This window comes from Siniperca chuatsi, linkage group LG13 (genome assembly GCF_020085105.1).
Source record: "Siniperca chuatsi isolate FFG_IHB_CAS linkage group LG13, ASM2008510v1, whole genome shotgun sequence".
NCBI classification, from domain to species: domain Eukaryota; kingdom Metazoa; phylum Chordata; class Actinopteri; order Centrarchiformes; family Sinipercidae; genus Siniperca; species Siniperca chuatsi.
This window is the reverse complement of record NC_058054.1, coordinates 18,889,660-18,916,993: the sequence shown is the minus strand read 5'-3', so window position 1 is coordinate 18,916,993 and position 27,334 is coordinate 18,889,660. Positions and strand designations below refer to the sequence as shown.

Here is a 27,334-nt window from a genome sequence, read left to right as displayed (position 1 = left end):
GGAGTCTTGTGGGGGTTACTGAGGGAGTATGGGGTATTGGGGCCATTGCTAGTAGCTGTCCGGTCCTCATATAACCGGAGTGAGAGTTATGTCCGTATTCTGGGCAGGAAGTCAAAGACCTTATCGCTGGGTGTTGGGCTCAGCCGGGGTCGTCCCTTGTCACCGATTCTGTTTCTTCAGCACGCATTGGGGTGGTTTGCAGTCAAGTGTGAAGTGGTCAGGATGAGAGTCAGTACCTTCAAGTCTGAGGCCATGGTTCTCTTCTGGGAAACGTGAATTGCAGGCTGCAGAACAGTGTGTTTACTCCTGCGACCACCAGCAGCCCTCCTCCCATGTCTCTAGAAACGCTGTATTTTGCACATTTATATTTCTGCAGATTTATAAATACGTGGGACTAAATTGTGTGTATAGTAAGTGTTCTTGTATCTGAAAACAAGTATATACTGCTATATATGTAAAAAGACACGTAATGCTTATGTTACCATATTCTAATATTTACAACACTTTGAGGAGTGGCTCTCAATTTCACCATTGTACACCGGTAACCTCAGTATTTAAAACAGGTGAGAGTGCATAGGTTAAAATAAGCAAAGGTCCATATGCTTAATTGCAGGTGATGTGTTTAATAAGTTAAAACAATAGAGTTAGACTGCGGTGGAAACGCACACAGCAATGGGCTGAAGGAACTTTTTAGTTCCTTGAAAAGTAGTTCCTGGGGATAAAAGTTCCGGGTATTTTTGGTGGAAAAGCAGCTCATGAAAATCTCAACAGTCGCTGATGACAAAAATGCAACATTCACTACTACTCGTAAGGTTTAAAACAGAAAATTGTGGCTTAGATGCGACTTGCTAGGCACGTTTGACATTTATAGATTTAAAAAAAGATGTTAAGCTGCAGGTGTGTGAGTGTTGTTTGAATGTCGATATCACCGGTAATACATTATTTCTCAGTCTTTCTATTTTTCGCTGGGTGGTTCATTTGTGTTGTCGTTGTTAACGCAATTTTTCCGACAGTACTTGAAGGCATCATTAGTTCCTCCTCCCTCCGGCGCGAGCTGACGCGGCTGCGCGGTGTGGCGTTGCTCTTGCTGCTGGAAAGTTTGTATCACTCTTTAGGCTATATTGCGACGAAGATATCACACGATAATGTCGCATCCCGCGGAAGACGGACTATTTCGGAAATTGTGTTGGTGACAGGGAGAAGGAGCAGAGCGGACATGGCCGTTGCAGTCGCTCATCACCACCGAGCTGCCGTGCCGTGGGTCTGGGGTCAGTTTGTACCGAAGCTGAATGGAGTGTCTGCCGTTGGACACTGCGTACTGGCCTAACCACCACCAGTAATAACAACTCCACAGTAGAGACTGTTTAACATGATGCTCCTACTTTAACAAGAGGATAATTATCGCTATCTGGATTAGATTTATCGGTCACCACCACCACCACCATGTCTGACCAAAACTACTATTGGACCGTGTTGCCGAGCTACAAAACTAGTTTTGTGACTGGGGCCATGATGAAAAGATCAAAAAGGTAACGACGACACTGCCTACTTTAATAATAGACTCTCTAAATGTGCAGACAAAAGCGATACAGTCTTGACTAAATTGCCGCAAAGCGAAAACGTCTGCTCGGCCTGTAGTTGTCATCAGCTCCCCGCTGAGCTGTGCCATTCACTGTCTGACAAACAGCAAATTGTTGAACGTTTACGCTGAGCTATTTGATTCACAGCACGTTAACGCAACCCCCACGGTGTTTGGTAACATTATCAGCGTACAGCTCAGACTGATAATGCCATTGTGGTGTCTGTGATCGCCGACGGTACGTTACTGTAGGCTGTATGTCGGTTACATCCGCCCCAGTTTTTGTTTCCGACAGAGAAACGTGGCCATTATAGAGTGTTATGTATGTGGGCAGACTGCATTGTCTGCTACCAGCTGTCGCATACAGCGACACAAAGTCCCAGTGTTGATCGATACACTGATGTGGTTAGTGGGACTGTACTGTTGTAGATGTGCTTTTATCTCTAAGATAAATTTAATCAGCCCTCACACAGTAGAGCAGTAAAATGTGCCTTTCATGCCCTGTAAGGACTCAATGGACTTTGGCAATCAGTGAGTTCATAGTGATCTTATCGTAATTTATGGCATTTTTATTTCCTTTGTGATAATCCCAATATTTCTATAGGGAAATGTTGTTTTGTTGTGATTCTGGCATACTATGCATCTATTATAGCTGCTGTCAATGTCATAAATTGCAAGACCCATTGCTAACGAGTGAAGTTCTGGAAGAAAACCTATGGTCTCGTCTTTAAATGTATGTAATATAGCTTTCCTAACTATTAGCAGGCTGCTAACGACATTCTGTGGAGGATCAAACTATCCACTTTTTCCACGTAGCTTGGGAACATGCATCAGTCATGTAACCCATTCAACACAGCGTGACATTGAATGGAGCTCAGTGAATAAATGCAGCCCTTCACCATCAGCAGACATGCAAAACACACAGGCCTCTACATTCATCATGCTACATGGCTGCCTGCAGGGTCCCTACAAACCACTATTGTTGGTGCTAAATATGAGTAGCCTTATCATCAACTGATGATAAAGCTCTCTTGTGGTCACAGTGTGATACAGTGATGCTTTCGTGCCATTTTTTTGTCTCTATAGTGTGAAAAGGGTGTGTGTTTATATATTTTCTGATCAGAATAAAATGGTGTACACTCACAGTGTCGTCCTGTGGTTGGTGTGCAGTTGAAGCCAAAGTCAAGCATCTATTGGCTCTTCCTTCTCTCTGTTGCTGTGCCGTCTCTGCCACTTTGAGTCTTTTTGGGTTGGGGGCCATATACTGTGTGAATATGCCTCAGCACCGACCCAAAAACGTCAGGCTCTGTTGTTGTCTCAGCCCCTCAATTATTTTAGGTCATTGCCAGAGAGAAAGAGAGATGGCTTCGACATCACCAAGATGAAACAGAAGGCATGATGGGATTATTATTCCAGCTTTGTGGGAAACATGAAAACAAAAGGATCCATAATTCTATTCTGAATGAAGACTTAAGCACACACAGAGTGAGCACCAGGCATACAGAGGCCTCCAGGCACCATATATGCACAAACATACAGGAGTGGACAAAATAACATTTGAACTTTAAAGTAACTGCATCATAATTACACTAGCATCTATTTGGGTGAGTCGTGTTCAGAGAAATGCTGCTTAAGTATTACCGGTCTGCCAGTCACCACTTTTATATGTGACTTTTCAAAGAAAAGGGTTTCGTTAGAGGAGCTCCAAAGAAGTGATTGACCGATTTTGCATTCGTCAAAAAAGCTGCACAGTAACAATCTTATAAATATGCCAAATTTGAACACAACTGGTCCAGCAAAGTGGAACACTGGTTGCAAGTTGAAGCCAAATAGCAGGGCAGAAGAAAACTTTCATCAAAACAACACAAACGATCAGCCTCAAATAGCAGCAGAATTGAAACAACACCTCTTTAATACAGTCAAAACTGTACATGACCTTTTTAAAGGTTGGTGTGTTAGACACAGCTGCTATATCTTTTAGAAAAAGCTTGTATCCAAAGTTGCATCTGCTGAACCTCTGACTGCAACGGAAAAACAGTCTGATCATTGATTTTCTTACCGATAGATCAGTTTGTGTTGTTTATGTGAGGATAAAGATTGTGTTCATCCATGATGATGGATCTTTAATGGTATGGGCAGTATGTAATGGCCTGCACAGTTATGTCATGGGAGTCACTGGGTCTTCTCTCTTTCTCTGCATCGTTGTGTAACAGCCAGACAAGGCTGTTTTATAGGATCAGGTGCTCCCAGTGGTACAAGCACTGCTCTTTCCACATGTTTCCCATATTATCACATGAAAATACTTCAAGACACAGGAGACCTCATCAGATCATCATTGATACTTCAGTGTAATACCTTACTACATAGTCCATACTCCTCCTTATTTGCTGGATATTCATTTATTCTGTTTTTCCATTATTTTGGTAACTCCTGTAGTCAGAAGCACTTTTATTCTCTTAAATATAAGAACATAAAAATGTGACCTGCTTAATTGGTGCCAAATGTAATACATATATGCATAATGCATACTTTCTGTGAGTGTTTGTATATATTTACATACATATGTTTGTAGCTATGCATGCATGTATGTGTATGTATAAACACCATTACCAGTATCATTACAGTTATCAGTGTTTTCCTTATCACGATCAACAACTCAAGTTCATAGGTTGACCGTGTTTTATTTTACCTGGCTGTTTACTGCACTGATAACAGCCATGTTAAACAACATGTGCTGTGTTGGTAATTGCATTGCATAAGCAAATGTTTTCTCTCTTCTGTTTGTTTTCCTCCTCTCACAGTTCCCGTAACAACAAGAGAAGGAGTTTGGCGGTCGGCACCCCGTCGCCCACGCTCTCACGACCCCTTTCTCCTCTCCCACTTGCCACAGGTACTTGCGTGTTGTTTTTAGTTTGCATGTCTGCTTGGCTCAGTGTGTGACATTGTTTAGCAATTAGATTAGAGGCTAATTACACGTATGGTACGTTGACGTGATCACATGGAAAACAGACGAGTGGGTGAAGATGGAGTGAAGAGATGAAGGGGTTCATCTGAGGCAGGAGACCACTACATTATTTTTTTTGTCTAGTATATGTACTGTTTGTGCCTTCAGCCTTGTTTTTGATGCTGTATGTCACAAGACTGGCACTGGTTTCCCAGTGGTGTGTTCATCAAGTTTTTTTCCACAGTATAGTGCTTAAGACATACACTAGTTTTCCTCCTCATGATGTTATTTTTTCATTTAACTTCCTCTAGGCTACTCATTCCTTGCTATATGGAGACTCATTAATGCTCTGCACCCATTTTTTTTGGGTGACTCAGGGTGTGGTAGTGCTTTGCCCTCAGGGGAGTATGAAAACCCTTGAGTGACCCTTTTGAGAGTATGTGGTGTAGTGTGATAAACAACAGGAGTCCCTGCAGTCTGCTGAAACTGAGCTTTTTTCCTACTTAACTTCTGTGGGTTTGTTACTGTAATTAAAAGATTTTATTGTTCCTGGTTGAACTGTGAAGTAAAACTAGTTCCAAACTGAAAATGTAAATTGTAAAAGGGCGCAGCCAGTGGAATTATTCAACATATGAATAGTCGTATGCATAGTTTATTTCAGCTTCTACTCATTTTCAAAGTTTGTAACTGATTTTATTTGTTTCTTCAGCTGGCAGTAGCCCTTCAGAAAGCCCCAGAAATGTCTCTGCCAGCACCTCTGCCAACTTCCAGTTTGCCCGCAGGTGAGAATGAACTCAAATGCTTTTTAATATGGATTTGTTCTAAGGCATTTGAGCTCAGCCACATTACTACAGTAGTATTTCCCTACATAATACAAAAACTGGAAAATTGCTAAGACTGATAAAATGCGAATGCCTCCAAAAACAGTGGATTAAATGCATATTTTAACACTAGAGTAGGTTAATCTTTCTTTCTGCAAAGATGTAAACTGACAAAACTGCAGACACCTTAAAGGCAGAATGAGTGGGATTTTTCGGTTGCGGTTTGTAAACACAACATTCAAAGTTGGCCCCGTACACTGCTAGCTACTATTTTTGGAACGGTACGTTTGTTGTCATGGAGAAGCCGATACTTTAGCAACCTAATTAAGCTAACTGTGGGCACCTACCTGTCCAACAGAAAACAGGGCAACTCTGCGTTGCTCTTCGTCCCCATCCTCTCCTTTAGTGCTCACCAGCGGGTGAAAGCCAACCCCAGATCCACTCTTGTTTTGGAACAAGCTTTGTCCGCTTGGCGCTTCGTCTCGCTGTATTTGTGCTTTTTCGGCGCTGTGTCCGCCATTTTCGTAGCTTAAGAAAATACAGGCAGAGGACAGGGTATCTGCAGATACAAACACCGCCACACACATTTAGTGGGTCATAAGTGATGACTGAGAGGGATTATTTTTGAATGAGTCTATACGTTGCTTTATAGGAAAATCCTACTCATTCTGCCTTTTTAAGTTGAAAGCATGAGAAATAAACACTAATAGAAATATATTGCCATTCATGATTAATTCAACAGTAGTAACCAGAGCCTGCAGTGAGAGCTAGAGATAGCCAAGCTGTTTGATTAGTTACTTTTTTCTACCACAGTTAATGCCCAACCAAGCCAAAACCAAACCAAAACTTAACCACAACATCAACATTTTTCACTTATTTTAAGCTAAATCCAATAAAAATACGCTAAAATAACCTAAGAAACTTGGTTTCTGTGGAACATGCCCTGGCTTGTCCCTGTGATGGAAAAAAGGCAATGGAGAAGCAAGTCCAACCAGCTGAAAGGCCCCAGGGCCACTTGCTGGACATGGGTCTTGGCATTTGTCAAGCCAATTAAGGCGGCAAGTCGGTGCACACACTCATTACTCAGGGCTGCTGTGATTATGGGGGAAAATTGCAAAGCTTGCCCTCTCAGCACTCTTTATGCAACTGTGTATAGAGTCACTGGGATTTAGAGGAGTAGTAGCTGGAACTGGCATCCTTGTTCAATAGCAGAAAATAGTGTGTGGTTGACTTGCTAGTAAGGAGATTTTTGGCAGAACAACAACATGTAGGCTCATTCTGAAGGAGATGCTTAAAAATAGTGCCGTAGATACTTACGAGTATACATATGAGATGTTTTAAGAATATGCTGCAATTGTGTAACTGGATGTACTTTAAATCTATATGCACCTTATCTCAAATATCACAGGCCTTTAATTAGCATTTAATGTTGCAGTGCAGTATGGCATATTGCAGCATAAGCTTGAGGACGGAGAGGGGATGTCTCCTGATAGAATTGCCTTGCACGAGCCTGCATGACTCATCTAAATTTATTGAGACTTTTTAAGCTGCCAGTGTGGCGACAGATGCTATGACTGCACTTTTGAGAGCTCCACTGGGTTTATTTGTTATTTACACAAGCTGTATAGCCCTGCTGTTTGTGCAGTTATTTTGTCACGTAAACATGGAAGAGCCAGACACGCAATAGTTGGCCTTTATGCATAGGATAAATAAGTCTTTTTAATGCAAATGAAGGAATAAACGTGATAAGGAACCATTTCAAGGGTGGGGCATAATCGTTTAGCTGCAGCTCCTTCTTCACCATTAAAGACGCTTTTTTTAACCTTAGGGTGTGAGGACTGCCAACACTCTGGCCCAAAAAAGTTTTTTTCCCTTGTACAACCAAGGCATTGATTCTCACATCGATTTTAAAACCTTGTTTTTAATCTTAGCTTCTATCCTCTTAAGCCTTGCGGGCCCTTAATACAACAACCTAGTATCAGTAGCGGATGACATATACACATCGGGTGTGAACCAGATGAGAAAAAACACGCCGTACTAATCCTCAGATCTCAGTCACACTCGGAGCAGAACCATTCAATTTCATTGTGTCACCCCTGATTTAGCTACATGTCCCCAAGAGCTGGTTTGAGCGAGAAAACATTTGACCATCCTTGTCATCACAGATTGAATCAGTGAGGGAAAGTGGGCCACGTCCCCAGAGTGCCATATTGGATGGAAAAGTAGGGGAACAACGGAGAGAGAGGCACTGTTACGAGTGGAAATTTCACACATGAAGGTGGAGGTTTTCTGTTTGTAGTAGTGGTCTGGGTGGGTTTTTCATGGTGTATGTGTACATGCTGTTTATGAGTGTATTTTGTTGCTTTGTGTGTGTGTATAATGAGTCATGAGCGAAGTGTCTGTTGGTCTCAGTGCTGCAGTATGAAGTAGTCCGGCAGGTGTTCAGCAGCAGCAGACTGCCAGTGGCTGCGAGCTATGATAGACAAACAGGGCTATGACTCTGACAGCCAGACTTATTCTGTCACTATCATTAAATTGTTAATTTTCTCTCTCACTTTGTGTCTCCGCCTGCCCCTCTTCCGCTTTCTCTCTCTTCTTCTCCATTTGTGTCATCCTCTTTTTGCGTCGGTATAGCCAACTGGCCCGCACTGAAAGGTAAGAAAATGACTGGTGTTTTCTTCTTTTTATCAACACAATTTCAAGCATCAGATGTTATCACTTTAATCTTGCATGGGAAGATCGTTTAAAAAAAAAGAGAGAGAGAGATTTGCAGTTGCAAAAAGATGAAGCTTTGAAGATTGGAGTGAGTCAACAGGATGTGTAGGTTTCATAAGTGATGGGGAGCTACCACTGAGCTTTGTTTGTTTCTGCAGAGCGGATGGGCGAAGGTGGTCTGTGGCGTCAGTTCCCTCTTCTGGATACTGCACCAATGCGCCCAGTTCATCAGTATCAGTAAGCTGAATCTCTTTCTGTGTTTCTCTCAATGTCACTGTCTTTATTTCCCTGCAATCATTAGTGCCAATGAGGTCTGTCTCTTTCCTTTATCAGATGTTCAACCTCTTTCCAAACCACTGCCATGGGACCATTTAGCTCCTTGTGTTACTTAAACTCAGTGTATCAATCAGTTTACGAGGCGTGGTGTCTTATAAACTTATGGTGCTGACTGACTGAACTGTAAATACCATCAGATTACATACAGTGTAGGAAATAAATCCACCTATAAATGGTTGTTGATTTACAGTAGACCCAGTTTACAGAGTGAGTTCTTTTATAAAGGTGCTCTGCACCGGACCGTATTTTAAATGAGCTGTGAAAGTGTGTTTTATACCTTTTTGACCGACAGCGGAAAGACTGCAAGCATATTTACTATCTTTACTATCACTCGTGGCAGACTCTTAAACCCCATAGACTTGAAAAAGGGCTGTGAAAAGTTTGCAGAGCACGATGCTCTAGTATGTGCAAGCCAGTGAACATATACACATGATCACAAGCTCGACAGCATCTCGTGTGAGGATTTAGAAAGAAGGATTCAAAACTAGTGTGTAGTGACATGTAGCAGCATGCTCATTTAGGCTGTAGAAGCATTGTAATTAGCTGTATTTTGGCAAAAAAGCACTTCATAATTACTGGACATAGAATGGAGAACATAGAGGTAAATTATGTTGTAGCAGAGGTTGGAGAAAGGTCTTTTTCTGCTGTGAAAACGTGTGTCTCTGTTGGAATCAACTGGATCTGCCATTGGTGAAGAAACAAACTTCTAACGTTTTACAACCATTTTTCACACGGGGTGACAGTTTTATATTCAGAGGCAGGTGGAAAACCTCACACCATCACAACACTGTAACTTGACAGTCTGGTCGACCATACTTTCTGCAGCCAGTTGACTTATACAAAACAGCTGACTGTAGATGGATGTTGTATCCCTTAATGACTCATAACTGGATAGGATATGTCTGATGATGATGCATCTCTCCATCATCAGCCTCATAACACTTTCCACTGCAGACAGGAAATAGGAATGAATCCTCAGATGCCTTTCCCAGAGTTTTCCTGAAATGATTTACACAGTATAGATATGATTAAAGATGAACAGTTTTATACATACATGACAGTTAAAATGCACAACATTTTACTCCATATGGTCTGTTTTTCTGGCTGAATTCAACTTAGTATTTTTAGTGATTAAAAAAACTTGGTTGGAAAGTCTTTTATAGTTAATATTTTACCATGTGACCATCCTTATTAATTATATGACTTCATACCAAAAAGATTTGAGCTGTGCCCTGTGTAGCCCCTTTTCGACTGAGGGAAAGTGCAGGAATAATAAATCTTATCACTAAAATAACACTGGTCTTGTTGAAATGCATGCTTTCTTTTTCCTGGATGACATCATAAATGAGTAGGGACTGTACAGCACTTCACATTTCCTCACCCAGCTTTTCCTTTCGGGACAAGTCAAAGGCAGGCAGCGCGCTGTGCTGTCCAGCTACGCCCATCGGCTATTTGTTGATGGTTTCTGTGTTGATTTTCTTGAGATTTTGTCTTGAAAGTCATTACTGAAACTGTAGTTGGATGTAAAAACAATACCCTGGTCCTCTGTCCCGGCTGTAATTTTGTATGGCCAACCACATGGCTTGGAGACGGTGAGGTCAGCCCTCCCCACACAATGCTCCTTTCAGGCTCGCTGTCAGTGAGGCCTTTATGCTGCTCTCGCTCGCTTCTGACGCGTCTCTAGTTTCCTCCTCGGGTTATCTTTCTGTCCCTCTTTTTATCACTTATTTTCTGTTTCTTCCTTGCTCCTTCTTTTTTTCCCTGTCTCTCCTTTCCTGTTAGTTTATTTTCTCTGTTTTCCTTTCACTTTGTCTCTCGGTTAGGCTCTTCTCTTTCCTCCAGTCAGATGAGCCACTCTTCCTTTTGCTCTTCCTCCAGTGAAATGCAAGATCCCAGCCAGATGGGAGTTCTCATAAATTCCAGGCTGCGTTTCACACATTTTGGCTCAGAAAGAGAAAACTAATGCATGCATAGCCAACTAAACAGCCGTTGCTGCAGGGCATGCTGCAGCAGGAAAGAAAAATCCTGCTTTAGGAGAGCAGAACACTAAAGCTCATGGAGTAATTTTTTTTTTTTCAAACTGGAAAGGGATTTTTGATGTTTTACTTTACTGCAGCCTTTTTCAGTATGTCCTTGTTAAGTGTTACATCTAATTCAGATCTATAGTGGAACATGAAAGCCTTTAAGATGCTAAGTATTAACAGGATAATGATTGAATGTGAGAGAGCAGTGGTGTGAATCTCTTATTAGAGGAAGCCTTTTAACACACAATGTTATATCATCAAAGCAGCAGAAGAACAACCTGACATGGATACATGTAAATGTGCAAATGAAAGTAGACAAAAGTAGGAAATAAGTTTGAGTATTCAGCCATTGACTGTTTTTTATTACATATTTAGAATATAATCCAGTACACTGACCTCTGTACACTATTCTTTCTCACTTTCTACATCTCTCTTTTACATATCCCTTTTCTCTTTACCCCCTCTGTACTTTTCCCTCCCAGTCTTCTTCTTCCCAGGAGTTATTGCACCAGTTGCCCTTCCAGCCCACGCAAGATGATCTCCACTTCCTGTTCAAACATTTCCGGAGCACAGAGAGTGTGGCGGACGAAGAAGGAGCGCACCCCTCGCCCCCTGTTAGGATCCGCTCACGCAGTCTCAGGTAGCTTGGAACTATACTGCGCAGATGTATGGTCTGCTCGTTTTTGTTACACTGCACTCCACTGGGAGAAGTGATAATCTCATTAGATTAGTTTGATTTGAATGGGTGGAACCACAGAGCCACACCTCCCTTGGCTGATGTTGTAGGTTAATGTTAAAATGAAGCCCTTAAATAGGGAAAGAAGATAATGTGAAGTCCACCACTGCTTACATTACTAATGTTAATTTATGAAACAAAATTATTTCATATATAACATACTATTGTAACCAGGTTTAAAATAAGTAGCAAAAGTGCTAAATTTAAGTATGTCTGTATGCTAGCAGTATGCTGTGGTGTTGATGGACACTGTTTTCCCACAATGCAGTGCACAACAGAAATGGAGGAGCTACTCACAGCTAGTAATATTAACACCTCAGCCTCACACTTGAGCTAGTGTGGCCAAACTTCAGCCACGCCCTACTATTTTAGCTGGGTTGGTTAGCTAGTTAGCCATGTTAACCTTTCTAGTTTAAACAGCTCATGTAAGCCTATAGTTCAATAGGTAACTGAATAGCTAACCTGTTGAACATCAACGGCATCAGACCTTTCCTGTTAGCTAACATTTACTTGTCAGTTCTTTAGCCTAGCCTAGAGGTATGTATAACTATAACTGCAATGTGATGCCAAGCTGCTTTTGCTCCACTATGCTTGGAAAATTCTGCGGAAGATGCTAGCTGTGGAGCTCATATGAAGCCCACCACCTCCAGAAGGTTATGGCATACAATGAGCAGTAGTGACAGACACCCTACCTGCTGTACATTTTCCCTCTATTACACAGCTGCTTACCCAAACATGGATTTAAAATAAGTTTCTGATAGACAAAATGAACCATTAGCAGTACTACAACCACCAAAAAGTAGAAGTGGTTGTTTTTTTTTTTTTTTACTTAAAGGGCAGCGGTCACAGTCAAGACTTGTGTACAACAAGGTCTTTATCATTTGTTGAGTTTAAACATCTTAACACTTCTAATTTAAAGTTGATGAGAAAATGTGAAATGGTCCAGTATATACTCAAGTCACACTTTTGCAATGACGTCGTCTTGTGAACTTTCTAGTTTCTTTATACACACTATACATCCAGCAAAGAAGCATTTTCTTTCCGATGGTTTGTTAATTTGACCCCTGATCTGTTTTGGTTGGCTAAACTGTTGGAGTGCATACCTTATTACATTAATGTAACTGACTTATGTTATGCTATTAAAAACGCATCTAAATTACTGCACATATTGACTATGGAAATAGATGAATATATTGCCCAAAAATAGCTCCCAAGGGTGTGTAAAGCATTTCTTATTGCCCTAGATAGTTCCCAAGGGGTTAACTGTTGCCATTGCTCTCAAATAAAACCACTGCTATGTAACTGCAACTGTTGTGGTTACCCAGAAATAGTGAAGTGCATGTCACATGTTGATATTGTTATTTGTAGTATGTGATGTATAGGGGCACCCAGGGTGGCTATTTGTAACGTTTGTGATGACAGTACATTGATTTGTAATGTGTACGGACAGTTTTAAAGGTGCCCTCTTGTAACTGAAGCCATGTGCACACAACAGATGTGGTCATGAATACTGCAGATGAGAACCTGATCTGAATCACGTCATTTTCAAACATGCTGTGTTTATGACCCGGGGTGGCAGTAAACAATATTTGCAATTTACCCATAAGAAAGTTGTAGATTTTGTGTAGCTTTAATAAGACGGTTTTTGAGATTGACATTGTTTTATGACTTCAGTATAACAGTGTTTGTCTGTTTGATTACTAAGTTTATTATTATTAAGTACTTGTGTAGCCTCTCCCGTCTATCACTCCTCCATCCCCTGATCAGTTTGCAAATTAGTTCTATTGTTTTTATGTGATTCAAATTTAACATCTATAAATTATTAACTTTATCTGTGCAAAAACATGATCTATCTCTGATCTATTTTTCTGTTTTGCTCTTTTACCTGTTTGTCATCCAGCCCTGGACGGACCTGTGGAACATTTGACAATGAAATTGTCATGATGAATCATGTCTACAAAGAGCGCTTTCCTAAGGTATAGTCAGTGCTTTTCTTGCCTTTTTTTTCTTGCTTTCTTTCTCTCTCTGATCTGTATTTGCTAAACATCTTCAGTGGCCCTAATGCATCTCCATGCGAAAAAACGATCTACAAACGTGCGCATGAGCTTTTTTACATAAGGAAATCAGGACAGGAGATTTAAACGCTCCTGGCAAAGTCAGAATCTTGACTGACTCACTCACCTGTGGGGAGCAACTTTAAAGAAATTGTTAACACAATACTGCTGTCACCGTTTTAAATGAAGTCTTCCATCTTGGTTGTTTCCCAGGCGACAGCCCAGATGGAGGGTCAGCTGCTCGACATCATTGCAGAGTGTTCCCCAGGCACTGCTCTGCCCCTGGCTGATGGTGTGCTGGGATTCATTCAGCACCAGCTGGTGGAGCTCGCCAGAGACTGTCTGGACAAGTCCCAGAAAGGCCTGGTCACCTCCAGGTACTTTGTGGAGCTGCAGGAGAAACTGGAGAAGCTGCTGCACGAGGTGACTGTTTCTCATCTTTAAGAAATGGTTTTCCATCTGATTCTTGGAACAGTTTGTTCACTTTTTTGATTATTATTCAGCCATGCAACTGATCAGCCAGCATTTGGTCCTTCTAAGACGTCATCAGTGGATTTGTGATTGTCGGTAGCCCAGATTGTCCTCTGGGACATTGCATGCTGTACTGTAGCCTTACTGGGAACAATGATTGAAATTGCCAGGCTCATTCAGTGCTGATTCCACGTCATTTGCCCCTAATTGTATTGTCATTTTACATTATTACATTGATCTGTGCAGTGGTCAAGTGTTTGATTATATAATGATTTATTACATAATCTTTCCAGCAAATGCTGTCTTCTGCAAAACAGATTACAGCTTCTGCTGCAGACTCAGACCCCAAATGACTTTCTCTTTTTTTCTCAGAAAGCTGGATAATTTAACATCAAGTACATTTTTTAAAATAATTGTGCCACAGTTAGTACAGTCAATGCAGTGCTTTCTTGTGTTCATTAGTCTGCTAGTAGCATAGTTTGTCCTACAGTACAACAGGGACAGACATTATTTTGTCTATAATTTCCCCTAAAACCACATTTTTGTAATTATTCTTTCATCTTGCCACAATTTTTTTTCCCCAGCTTAGAAAGAGTTTATTTTATGCAAATCGTCCCTACTGTCACATGTTAAAATGTTTGAATTTGTCCCTGTTCCTTGTTCCCAACTTTTGGAAGACTATACCCTTTTAAAAACAAATCTTGTAACAGGTTCGACAGGGTAAGACAGAGACCCTGATACAAAACTGTTACAGCTGACTAACCTGAACTCTGACTGACGTCACTCTTTTACCACCTCTGAAAAACAGTCTCTGAACCTGCTGTTTGACCAAGGCAAGGCAATGTTGGACTAAGATACGGAGACAATGAGCATTAATAAAAGTGTATTTGCAAGTGTTTTCTATTATTTATAAATCTGCCAAGGCAGAAAACAGAAATGAGTATTGATGCAAGATGTTGAAATACCAGCCCTGATCCATTGAATCCCCAACAGATAATGTAAGAAGATGAAATGGATGCTAAAAATAATAAGATCCAGACCAAAGTGCAGACTTCCTCTGTGATGATGAGCTGTGCTGCCTCATGGCTTGTGCAAATTAAGTCACAATAATAATCCGTCATCCTTTTGTCCTTTCATGATCAGGCGTATGAGCGTTCAGAGAGCGAGGAGGTGACCATCATCACCAAACTGGTCAAGAAGATTCTCATCATCATCTCCAGGCCTGCCAGGCTCCTGGAGTGTCTGGTAAGACTCACTGGCAGACACAGACTATAGGTACAGGAGTGACACAATATCAACATGATGCTCACCGGCTGAGAGCCTTGAACATAATATCTGTCCCTTCAAAATCAGATGTCACAGGTGACTTGCATACATTGATGATATGGTATAGTAATGATGTTTTAGCAGAAATAATAACACAGGTGCCTGTTGGAATGAGCCTACAGCTCAGTTTACCTTGCCGGACAGGATAATGTTTTGAGTTGCAGTCCTTTTATAAGCCATTTAATATTGACAGTAGGTGTGTAGCTGATAATTCAATTAGCCCAGATATTCATTCCATTCATCCTATAAATTAAAGAGAAATGAGCTAGATTCACTTTTTCAATCTTTCTTACTAACTCATTACATTACATTGTAATTGTTTCCTGTTTTTCCTGCTGTGTAGTCTTCAGCTTTTTTGTGGGGAATGAGTGTATTTCTCCCTTTTTTGTAGTGTTTTTGTAGTGAGTGCTTTTTTTTGGTTTACAAGAGCCAAGGCTAACTAAATGATATGTAAAATGCAATGAAACCACAACACGTCTTTCCTTTCTTATCTCCAGGAGTTTGATCCAGAGGAGTTTTACCAACGTTTGGAAGTTGCAGAGGGTCAAGCCAAGGTGGGCCAGGGCATCAAGACTGATATTCCCAGATACATCATCAGCCAGCTCGGCCTCACCAGGGATCCCTTGGAAGGTCTACTGAACTTTCTATTTAGGCCTTTTAGAATACTTAATGATACTACTGTATCTTTGGACTGGGTGGACATCATTATTGCCGTAATTAATCAGAACATAATCTCCATCGATATGTTACAATACTTTATTCAAGCATTCAACTAAGTCAAATGCATGCAAATCATATATGATTTTCAATAAATCTATTCTCGCAGTATGATAACATTGTAAAAATTAAATTACTTGGGCAAACAATAATACTTTCCTGTTGCAGGAATTATTCTTCTTCTGTGTAGATTTTATACTGTCTTTGTTCTTGTTTTCCTGTTTTTATTGTATATGTTCTTACTGTGTACACTATCGCCCAACTTATGTTGATTTTCCCTAGTCTTAGTTCCTTCATTGTTTAGTTAAACAGGTTGTGTCTTTGGTCTATTTGATGAGAACATTAAAAATACTCCCTCTACAGAACAGCATGTCAGTATTGCTTTCCATAATGATATTCAACAAAGTAGAGCATAATTGAACTGAATTGGAAAACAGTTGAACTGAGACAATATACTAATCACTTAAAACATTCTAACAGAAAACGCTTACAAATATGCTTTGGATACAGTGACAGTTGTAATTTTGTTAAGCATCATTAGTCAGTTAGTATCATTGCAAACAGTTGAATAAGCATTCATTGTCCTTACTGGTGTTCATTTAAGTTGGATGGAGTTTGATCTGTGTGTCTGCTGCTGTTACAGAGATGGTCCACCTGGAGCAGACGAGTCCGAGTCACAGAGCGGCCAGTAGAGACTCTGATGACACTGGAGAGGCAACACCTATACAGGTATAAGCTTACATTAAACAGTTATGTGTATGTATGTATGTATGTATGTATGTATGTATGTATGTCAATGTGATAGAATAAACAGTGGTGGGTGAAATAATGTTAAAGGCTATGGCTGCTGTACTGAAGAAATATAAAGTAGAGCTAAACAACACTGAGGGGTTTGCTTGGATAGATACAGTTTTAAGTGGTGCATTTGTTAGTACAGGCAGACAAAACATCTTCACGTTATCACGCTGGAGTAATGCAGCAACTAAGTTCCTGTTATTTTCCTTCTCTATTTTGGATGAATGTGATTCAGAGCCAAGCAGCCTGCACCCCTCCTCGTAGGAAACCACTGGAGAGCGACTTTGAGACCATCAAGCTCATTAGCAATGGCGCCTATGGGTGAGTAAGACAGACTTCTTTGTTCGTCTGACTCTTTGTTGACACCACAGAGAGCCCAATAAAAGCGGAAAAGAAACTAAAATGAGGATGTGCTCTTGTAGTATTTTTGTGTTTACACTTTGTCTGGGCAATTTCATTTCAAGTCTGAACTGATGTTTACTAGTAAGTGATGCGTATGTTTTCTCATCTTTTCCCCCCCTTCTTTTCCTTGTAAAATCTCTCAATTTATCTCCCTCCGTACCTGTCATTCCCTTATAAACCCTCCTATCCCTGTTTGTCCTGTAATTTTCCTTCTTTCTCTTCTTTTGCCCACTATCCTCCCTTCTCCTGCCATGCAGGGCTGTATTTCTAGTGCGCCACAAGGAGACTCGTCAACGTTTTGCTATGAAGAAGATCAACCGGCAGAACCTGATTCTTAGGAACCAAATCCAGCAGGTGTTTGTGGAGCGAGACATCCTCACCTTTGCTGAAAACCCATTTGTGGTTTCTATGTTCTGCTCTTTTGAGACACGGAGGCACCTCTGCATGGTCATGGAGTATGTGGAAGGTAAGGTTGGTTAGAATTGTCCATGCATACATATTAATCTTGATCTTTTTATTATATGTTGTTTAATCTCATTTTCTTTGTAGCCTTTTTATGCCCACTCACTGTGAACACAAAAGACACATTCAGAAAGCCTAAACAAAGCATCCAACTGTCTTTGTACTTTAAGGTGGAGATTGTGCCAACCTGTTGAAGAACATTGGTCCTCTGCCTGTGGACATGACCCGGATGTATTTTGCAGAGACTGTCCTGGCTTTAGAGTACCTTCACAACTACGGCATCGTACACAGAGACCTCAAACCTGACAAGTGGGTCCTCATTTCACCTCTTTCATTTTTTATAACTCTGCTTTCAGACAGCACCTAATTACTTTAAAGCTTTCATCATTTTTAGACTTGCCATCATCTTTTAAAGACTGGCAATCTTTTTGAAGTTGTTATAGAATTTTCTGAAATGTTCAGCCTTTGATATTTCTTTGCTAAGAGTGTGTTTCGGGGTTAGCGATTGATGTAACATGAAACATTTCTGTTTCCTCCTTCTGTAGTTTGTTAATCACCTCCATGGGACACATTAAGCTGACAGACTTTGGGCTGTCAAAGATTGGTCTAATGAACATGACCACCAACTTGTATGAAGGACACATTGAAAAGGATACCAGAGAGTTCATCGACAAACAGGTTTGTCTCTTCTCATCTCGTCGTCTCTTCATCTTGTCCGTTGTGTTTATGACCTTAACTAACATCAATCTTTGCTCTTCTCGTCTGTTTTCCCTCTCTACAGGTGTGTGGTACTCCCGAGTACATTGCTCCAGAGGTGATTCTGAGGCAGGGCTATGGGAAGCCAGTAGACTGGTGGGCTATGGGCATCATCCTTTATGAGTTCTTAGTGGGCTGTGTGCCTTTCTTTGGAGACACACCAGAACAGCTCTTTGGTCAGGTGGTCAACGGTAAGAGATCCGTTAGTTCAGTGTATTGTTGTTGAGTCATCACATGCAACTTTTCTACACATAAATACAGGTTTTGTTTATTTTAGTCTTTGGTTATTGGTCATCACCTCAAGTTTGTGCAATGTGCTTCTTTGTCCAGATGATATCATCTGGCCAGACGGTGAGGATGCTCTGCCAGCTGATGCCCAGGACCTTATCACCAGGCTACTGAGACAGAGCCCTCTGGAGCGTCTGGGAACAGGTCAGTGGCAGTGTGACTGGTGATGAATGATTGGACAAGGCCCTCTGGAGTATAGCCTGCTAGGTCCCAGGTTGCACAGCACTGTGACCTTCTGCTGGCCAACAGAGTTTCCTGTCACCTTTATTCATTCAGTTTTTGGGGCCAGCCAGGACATGGGGGGGGGGTTCACTACAAGTCCAGTGTGGAGAAATGTAAAGGTGTATACATCAAAGCTGTGGTCATGAGGGTTTATAAGGCAACATTTGGAGTAAGGCGGAGCTGTTGTAAACAAGGCTTGATTGGTAAAATTGTTGTTTATAGACAGACAAAGATAAAGAGGCTGTGATGACTGGTGAAAGCGCCAGATAAAATTGACTTGAGTATGTCAAAGCTCATGAGAGGAAAGCCAGCTTGTCATTTTACAAGATGTTCTCACAACAAATGGAGACATTAGGGTGTCAAGGGAGACACTGTTCACAAATTGCCTGAGTTGTAGCTGTAAAGCTGGCCCAAGATGGGCAGCTATGCAAGCCCAAACCTGTTTGTCTGATTTATTATTATTTTTCTCCAGGTGGAACCACTGAGGTGAAGATGCACATGTTCTTCTTGGGTCTGGACTGGAACGGCCTCCTGAGGCAGAAAGCTGAATTCATACCTCAACTAGAGACTGAGGAGGACACCAGTTACTTTGACAGTATGTGGCAGACCAGCTAGATTTATGGACAGATACACACAGTGCATTTCATGATCTAGCATGGACTCGCCTAAATATAATACAAATATGGATTTCTGTCTGCACGCACACAGACAAACCTAGACACACATTTGTTAGTCTGCTATACAATAGGCTGTCAGATGTTTTTTGGTGGGAGAAACCTGATTTTACAGTAATGCCTGGTGATAGTTTCAATTAGGATAAAAACACTCATAAGTTTTTTTATTATTTACTGCATTGTCATTGTGTTTCCTAAAGCCCGATCAGAGCGCTACTGTCACCTGGGCTCAGATGACGATGATGAAACCAATGATGATGAATCATCTCTGGAACTCCGACAGTTCTCCTCTGTGGCCCACCGCTTCAGCAAGGTTATTGCTCTGCTTATTGGTCTTCACCTATAGTATATTTCACGCTATTAAAAGATATGTCGTTTAATAACTCTTAGATAGAATAAAACAACTCTCTGAGAAAACAATCCTCCAAATATCTTGATTTAAACATCTATGTAACCCATTTTCTTCTTAAACTCTAGGTGTACAGCAGCACAGAGCACCTGTCCACCTCCACGCCGTCCAACCAGAGCCTGTCGTCATCCGAACGAAGCCACAGTGAGGAGAAGGAGGAACGATGGGAGGGCAGGGGAGTCCTCTCCCCTGGCGATGGACACAAACACTTGGCTAGTGGAGACAGGAGGACAGATGGACACAGGGGGAGGTGAGAGCATGAAACATGAGAAAATGATGTCCTTATTATAAGAGGAACAAAATGACAGCCAGCCCTCGTTCTCGCCTTGTTAGCCATAAATGTTGAGATAGAAGTGTAATATTCTCTCTGATTAAATATGAAGCACTTTATATTCAAAATGAGCAATTTTTATGAGATATTGAAAATAGTCTTTTCGGAATAATACTATATATAACAAGTCATTCTAAATGGTTAACACTGTAACTTCACCCAGGTTTGATCCTTTCTGTATGGAATTTGTATGTGTGTTGATATGGGTTTTCTCAGTATTCTCTGACTTGAGGCTTTCACATTGCTCTTAGGTGTGAATGGCAGTGTCAGGTTTCCTGCTTTCCATTCAGTGCATACTGGGAAAGGCTCCAGGTCCGCCTATGACCCTGAATAGAGTTAACTGTTAAGACAAAGACTGACACGACCTGTACTGACAAAATTGTGATGTTTTAGCAGATGAAATCAGCATTTTTAAAAAAGTGATTACAAGTGTTTCCCCTCAAAGTGAATGTAACCAAATAACTACTGATAATAATGATAATAATAATAATAAGGATAATAATAATTATAAGACTGATAACAAAACTGGGTAGATCTGGATTTTTATTTTTTTTACATAAATATTTTCATTGCCCAAATTCTAAAAGAGATTCTTATCCCAGGTTTTACTGAAGTCCTGCATGTTTACTCTGTTTACCCTCACAGTCTGCGTCCTCGTGCTTCGTCCAGCTCCTCCCAGTCAGAGCGCAGCGCCAGCCCACTGGTGATGAACAGCACCCAGAGCCTCGACGTCATGCCTCGCTTCGCCATCTCTGCCGAGGAGGAAGGTAAGACTGACGGACTCAGACCTCTGTACATTCTCTTGTCCTGTTATTTTGCGACTGTGAAACAACAGTGCTGACACTCTGTACCTCCTCATTCTAGATGGGATGGTTTCCAACCTGCGGCGCATTCGGCTCCGGAGCAACAGCACAGGCACCAGGCCGTCCTTCCGAAGAGGGGCGTCCCGACGCATCGCCCACCAGCTGGAGACGCCAGAGAAACCCAGATCCCTACCTGGCAAAGTCCCCAAGTCTGCCTCCGTCTCTGGCCTGTCCCTTATCATCACCCCAGGTAAACAAGATGATGATAATGTCTATGAAATGTAAACAAAATGTAACTATCTTTGTCACTTACCCTAGTTCACATTGAAGCTGGTATCGATTCAGTTGCTTACTCAAATTCCAGCCATAAACATGTTTTTTAATCTAGTCTTTTACAGGCACGACTGTTATCTGTCTATATTTGCTAAGACTGTTTATGTGTTTACAGTGCCCTCTACAGCCTGATGCTGTGTAATTTACACAATAAACACACAAATAAGATAAAAATAATGTCACTTGACTTATTAAGATGGATTCCCATTTCAGTTATTTAACTACGAATCGCCCTAGTAGAATCACCTTAAATTTTAGCATTATTATTATTATGGTAGTTTGGTAGAAGTAGTTTTATCAAATACTGAATGATGTAAAATGTAAAGAAAATATCAGAAGTACAGACACTCATCTGATTACCTTTCTAATCTTCTTCTCCTCCTGATCCAGATGACTCAGCAGGTCCTCCTACGAGCCCCAAATCGTCCTTGTCCCTGTCGTCCAACCCCTCGTCCAGAGACTCGTCCCCCAGCCGGGACCTCTCTGTCAGCATCAGCTGCCTCAGGCCTCCTGTGGTCATCCACAGCTCTGGGAAGAGGTTTGGCTTTGCGCTGCGAGCTATCAGAGTCTACATGGGAGACAGTGACGTCTACACTGTTCACCACATGGTCTGGGTATGTGTCCTCATCTCAGGTGTAGCTGGTGGTGTTAATCATGTATGAAAAATTCAGTATATTTCAACAAATTTAGAGTGTAATTATGAAACATGCACATGGAGACAGAGAGACTCAATGATTGTGCCAAATCAACTCTGTATTTTTTTTAGTTTTTATGTATGCATTTTGGCTTGCCTAATGCTGTGCATAAATGTGTTACTGTCATTTTTTTCACTCAGTAAGTAAACCGAAAACATTAGTTGTAATAGTTGCATAGATGTAACATCATCAGTCATGGTAACAGCTAATTAGATGGTTGCTTGACCAGTAATGTTGATCAGAGGTTGTGTATTTGTGTCCACAGTGTGTTGAGGAAGGCAGTCCAGCACACGAGGCAGGATTGAGGGCTGGTGACCTCATCACTCACGTCAATGGGGAGTCTGTCCAGGGACTCGTCCACACTGAGGTGGTGGAGCTCCTGCTCAAGGTACGTGGACAACTTGAATTTTTAATATTGTTTTTCTGCACACATATTGTATATTTTGAGGATCGCAATGATGATTACGATGTGTTTTAAATATGGAAAAGTCTAAATGTACTGCTGAGTTAACTGCATACTTTCTGTAATTGATAACATATCATTTTGTGCCTCTTCTCCAAAGTGAGAGACTGAATGCCCTGTAGATAGGTGTTTTATGTTGATGATCTGTTTTCAACAGAGTGGCAACAGGGTGACCCTGCAGACTACTGCACTAGAAAACACTTCTATCAAGGTGGGTCCTGCCAGAAAGGTGAGCTACAAGGCCAAGATGGCCCGGCGCAGCAAGAAGAGCAAGAGGAAGGACGGACAGGACAGGTACATGAGGAAAGAATAAAGTCATACACACAGCATTACTGTTTGACATTTGGAACTCCTGTGTGAAGCTTAGTATTAGATACATTGGACTGAAATCACACCTATTTGTAACTTTGCCTTAAACACACCTGACACCTCTTTCCTCTTGCACAGCCGACGACGTAGCATCTTGAAGAAGCTGTCTAAGCATACGCCTCCTCCGCCCATGCAGAGCAGTCGTAGCTTCTCTTCAGGTTTCCACCAGTCATCTAGCGACAGCCTCTCTGGCTCCCCCACGCAGAGTCTCTCTCCTGGGCCTTCTACGCCTTGTCGCTCCCCTGCTCCTGACCACTCTGGAGGTGAGTGAGGATATCATGTAGCACTTGCATCCCAAAAAGGGAGCTGTCGATCTCTTTGTGTTGTTTTTATGTTATGCCTTGTGGAAAAATATCTACTAATGCTTAACTTGTTTTCTCTTTCTGTCAGATTCAAGTTCTTCTCCTTGCTCCAGCTCCCCTAACTCACCTGTACCACAGGCCCGTCCCAGTTCCCTACATGTTTTGGGTCGCTACAACAAAGCTGGCCGCTGCAAGTCCACCACCAGTATCCCTCCTTCTCCGTTGGCCTGCATCCCACCTCCTCAGCCCATCTCTCCCCAGTGCTCTCCATCCTGCCTCCCCAGTCACCCCAAGTCCCTACAGGGTTTCCATGGCAAGACATTGTCCCCTCCTACTATCGCCCGCCATTCTGTGCGTCCCCGCAGTGCAGAGCCACCGCGCTCACCACTCCTCAAGAGGGTCCAGTCAGCAGAGAAGCTGACAGGAGACAAGATGACGGGGGGATACCATGGAGATAGGAAGGCCTACAGCACCCGCCGCCACACCATGGAGGTGCCCCTGTCTGAGGGGGAGGGGCTGGAGGACACGGAGGGGGGCGCCGCCACCGGGTTCGTCTGTGTCGGTGAGCACGGCCGTCAGGGGCTATACATAGCAGGGCAGAGAGGCCACCAGGACGTGGCCAGTGGAGGCAGCGAGCACCACCGCACTACCGCCTCGCCACAACACCGTGGCGGCAACCACCACTCCAAAGAGGTGGTGGTGATGAGGAAGCTGGCTCTGTCGGAGCGAAGGGACTCCTTCAAGAAACAGGAGGCCGTGCAGGAAGTGAGTTTCGATGATTTGGAGGAGAGAGAGGCGACGCCGAGCCCAATGCTTCCTGGCACACAGCCGAAGGCGTTCAAGGCGTCCTGGATCAACTCGGCCCAGTCAGAATCAAGTGTGAAGCTGGAAGGAAGAGGATCACAGGGTACAACAACACAGCAGAAAACCAAGTCAAAAGACAAAGAAGGGTTTTAGCTTTGTCACTTCGCCAGGGATAATAGGCCAACAACGAGTCTCACCCAGGAGGAGACTGCAAAGTGAACACCTGCTACTGTACTTACATTTGAAGGCCTTGCATGTGTGTCCAGAAAACTGTGACCGAGTCCTAAATCATCACAAACAACTGCTTGAAGACGGAAGAGCAAATCAGCAAATTAACATTGATGTTTCTCAGTAATATATGCATCCTGCAACACTGTTAACAGAATAATGACAAAAACAATGTTTACTTCCTAGTTGCTTGTTTTCTCTCTTGGTTCTCAAATCACTGTGGCACCTGTAACTGATGTATTTTGTAAATATTTTTTGATTTTAAATGAAGAAACTTATTTATGACTTTATTTGGTTGCTGAAAATGCTTTGGATGCTTCAGCTGTTCTTAGTTCAAGATTTGCACAAAAGAAATGCCACGCAACTTCTTCTCGGTGTGGCTTTACAGTAGGTGCAGAAAAGGGCAGGTTACATCAGTCTATCGTACCATTTTTTAATACCACGATGCCTGTCTAGAACTGGGTGTTGTTTCGTGTTCAGATTGGGTCTTTGAAACAAACTTACAGTGTTTTGTCCTGCAACATATATAATGTATTATAGAATTTCAGAAGATATTCTGTGCTGCCTCTCATAAGAAATCTATCATGAAGATTGTGGTGGTGACCGTTTGGACTGATCGATCGTGAACGCAGGCCTTGTAGAAACATTTTAGAAGGACAAAAATATCAACATCTCAATACTTGGAAGCCTAGCTGTGGTGCCAAAACATGGTTTAGCCATAGAAACCATTTAAAAAGAGGTACTGTAGTTGTGCTTGAGAAGCTTCATGCATGCATGGGCTCTACTTCCACTTGCTGTCTGTCCTGTAAAAAAAAAAAAAAAAGTGCGTGAGTGCTGACACTCCTATAGCAGTGGTTTAAATCATAACCTGATCAACATACAGGTGTGTAGATAAAGCTGTTGTCTCTGTCCTCTAATACCTTGTTGAATCAAGCCTCCATCCAGCTCCTTACAAACCTAGTCTAGCTGAAGTGTTTGCACAAGTTGTAGTAGCCGTATAACAGTTAGAGCACATTTATATTTCAGGACGATCTCATTCAGAAATTGTACAGTGGATGCAACAAACAAAACTGGCTCCCTTGGCTGTTTTTTTTTTTTTTTTCCTTTTTTTAAAAAAAAATTTTTATGTGTGTTTTGAATGAATGTTTACATTTTAGTGCAAATATGTGTCATGGATTTTGTTAAATTATTGTGAAAAAAGTGAATGACAGGGAATTCAAACAGAGGCCCTGAGAAGGAATGGGTAGAGGGGATTTCCTTTTGTATATTTTGATATGGAAACAGTCGTTGCAGTACTAATAACCATTGCTGTTGATGTATATTGTATAAGCAATGGTGGACCTTATAACAGCTGTCAGTGGTGTTTTTTGAAAGTGACCTTGTAAGGGTAGATGGACTTGGATACATTGTGTAATGTCACTTATGTGACAAGGTCTTGATCTCATGTTGCGATCAAGCTCAATGGATTGTGCATGCTTCACATCCCAGTATAATATTCCCACAGTCTTACAACATATTTTTTAAGATCTTGGAAGTTCTTAATCTCATCGAATGGGCCTTGAGTTCTTAAATGTGATGTTCAGTCAGTGATTTGAGCTTTAAAATGAGAGTTTTGTTAGGAGATTTGAACATATGGGATTTGGTTTTCAGCTATGTATTCTTTATTTTCTATTTCTGTTCCCAATTTGATGGTGTTTTTTGTTGTTGTTGTTGTTTTCATTTAGGAACTGTTTGGATCAGCAACCAAAATATTTCCAGTCTTACTTCAAATTAATTTGTTACACAGAAGAAAATGTTGTCCTGTGTTGTTAGTTTCATGAAGGCACACATTTGTGTTTTGCAGAGTTGAGAGAGCTGCTAATGTGGGAATTTATCATGGAAGTTTAGCACATACTAAGCCTTGAACAGTGGTTATAGATGGTGGGGGTTCAAATTAGAAGTTAGAAGTTTGTTCATTGTACTTGGGGGATTTGTCACTGAATTTCTGATGCAATATACATCTTGGTATGTTCATAGGATTTGATCTTTTTAGTTTGTACCAAACCGTCATCATATTTCTTGACTTTAAGTTGTATCGTCATGTTATACTTTTTAAAATCAAGAGCTCATTTTGTGGAGATCTCAGCAACAGTCCACACCAGCAGTTTCTGCATCAAAATTAAGCATCACAACTTTCGTGTGTGTGTGTGTGTGTGTGTGTGTGTGTGTGTGTGTGTGTGTGTGTGTGTGTGTGTGTGTGTGTGTGTGTGTGTGTGTGTGTGTGTGTGTGTGTGTGTGTGTGTGTGTGTGTGTGTGTGTGAGATAAACTCCATGTCCTCACATGAGTGCTCAGCTGTCATTCTCCATATTTTTCACGCTTGTTTTAGTGTGTTTTTTAGTGTTGTTGCTCCTCATCTGACCCCTCGTCCCCAAATGACAAACTGGCCTTTGTGAAATTCCTACCATGTGGGTATCTGATGCAGACCGGTGTGACATTGTATGTTTTTTTTATTGTCTTAACAGTGCTTGAAATAAATGAATTGCAAAGGGACTACAAAGTCCAGGACTACAAAGTGGTTGTACTTGTCATTTCAGAATCAGAAATACTTTGATCCCTGAGGGAAACTCTTTCGTTACAGCTGCTCACTATCACGTCAGTGCACACAGGAATAGAAGTACTAAGCAAATCAAAATATAATACACTATAATACAGGTAAGATAAATTAAGTACAAAGTGGATATAAGTATAAAAGCTAAAATAAGTGTAAGTACCAAAGTGGATTTAGAGGTTGATAAGTATGTAAAAATATAAGTAATAAGTAATAGTGCAATAATAAGAGTACTGTCAAGTTAAGTGTAGTGCATCTGTAAAGAGCTTGAGTGTCCTTAGCCCAGTCCAGTTTATTGTCCATGTGTACTCCCAGGTACTTGTAATCCTCTACAATGTCCACACTGACCCCCTGGATGGAAACCGGGGTCACTGGTGCCTTGGCCCTTCGTAGGTCTACCACCAGCTCCTTAGACTTTGTAGCATTGAGCTGCAGATGGTTCTGCTGACACCATGAGAAAAAGTTCCCCACCACAGCCCTGTACTCAGTCATCACCACCGCTGATACATCCCACCACAGCAGAGTCATCAGAAAACTTCTGAAGGTGGCAGGACTCTGTGTGGTAGCTGAAGTCTGTGGTGTAGATGGTGAAGAGGAAGGGAGAGAGGACAGTCCCCTGAGGGGCCCCAGTGTTGCTGACCACGCTGTCCGACACACAGTGCTGCAGACGCACATGCTGTGGTCTGC

At 41.7% G+C, this 27,334-nt stretch overlaps 1 protein-coding gene across 1 annotated transcript; it reads left to right on the top strand.

Annotated features, from left to right (window-relative positions):
* Nucleotides 1-1,030: 1,030 nt before the first annotated feature.
* On the top strand, nucleotides 1,031-26,611 carry mast3a (microtubule associated serine/threonine kinase 3a). Its single transcript, XM_044220241.1, has 27 exons — nucleotides 1,031-1,529; nucleotides 4,381-4,469; nucleotides 5,233-5,305; nucleotides 7,979-7,999; nucleotides 8,218-8,296; nucleotides 10,902-11,059; nucleotides 13,056-13,131; nucleotides 13,423-13,632; nucleotides 14,824-14,925; nucleotides 15,504-15,636; nucleotides 16,367-16,452; nucleotides 16,754-16,839; nucleotides 17,178-17,386; nucleotides 17,553-17,691; nucleotides 17,928-18,060; nucleotides 18,164-18,329; nucleotides 18,469-18,570; nucleotides 19,121-19,243; nucleotides 19,523-19,635; nucleotides 19,800-19,981; nucleotides 20,708-20,829; nucleotides 20,927-21,115; nucleotides 21,589-21,812; nucleotides 22,159-22,281; nucleotides 22,514-22,650; nucleotides 22,804-22,988; nucleotides 23,116-26,611. Exons 1-27 carry the CDS (start codon nucleotides 1,444-1,446, stop codon nucleotides 23,982-23,984), a joined length of 4,215 nt encoding a protein of 1,404 aa, XP_044076176.1. The 5' UTR covers nucleotides 1,031-1,443; the 3' UTR covers nucleotides 23,985-26,611.
* Nucleotides 26,612-27,334: the final 723 nt, after the last annotated feature.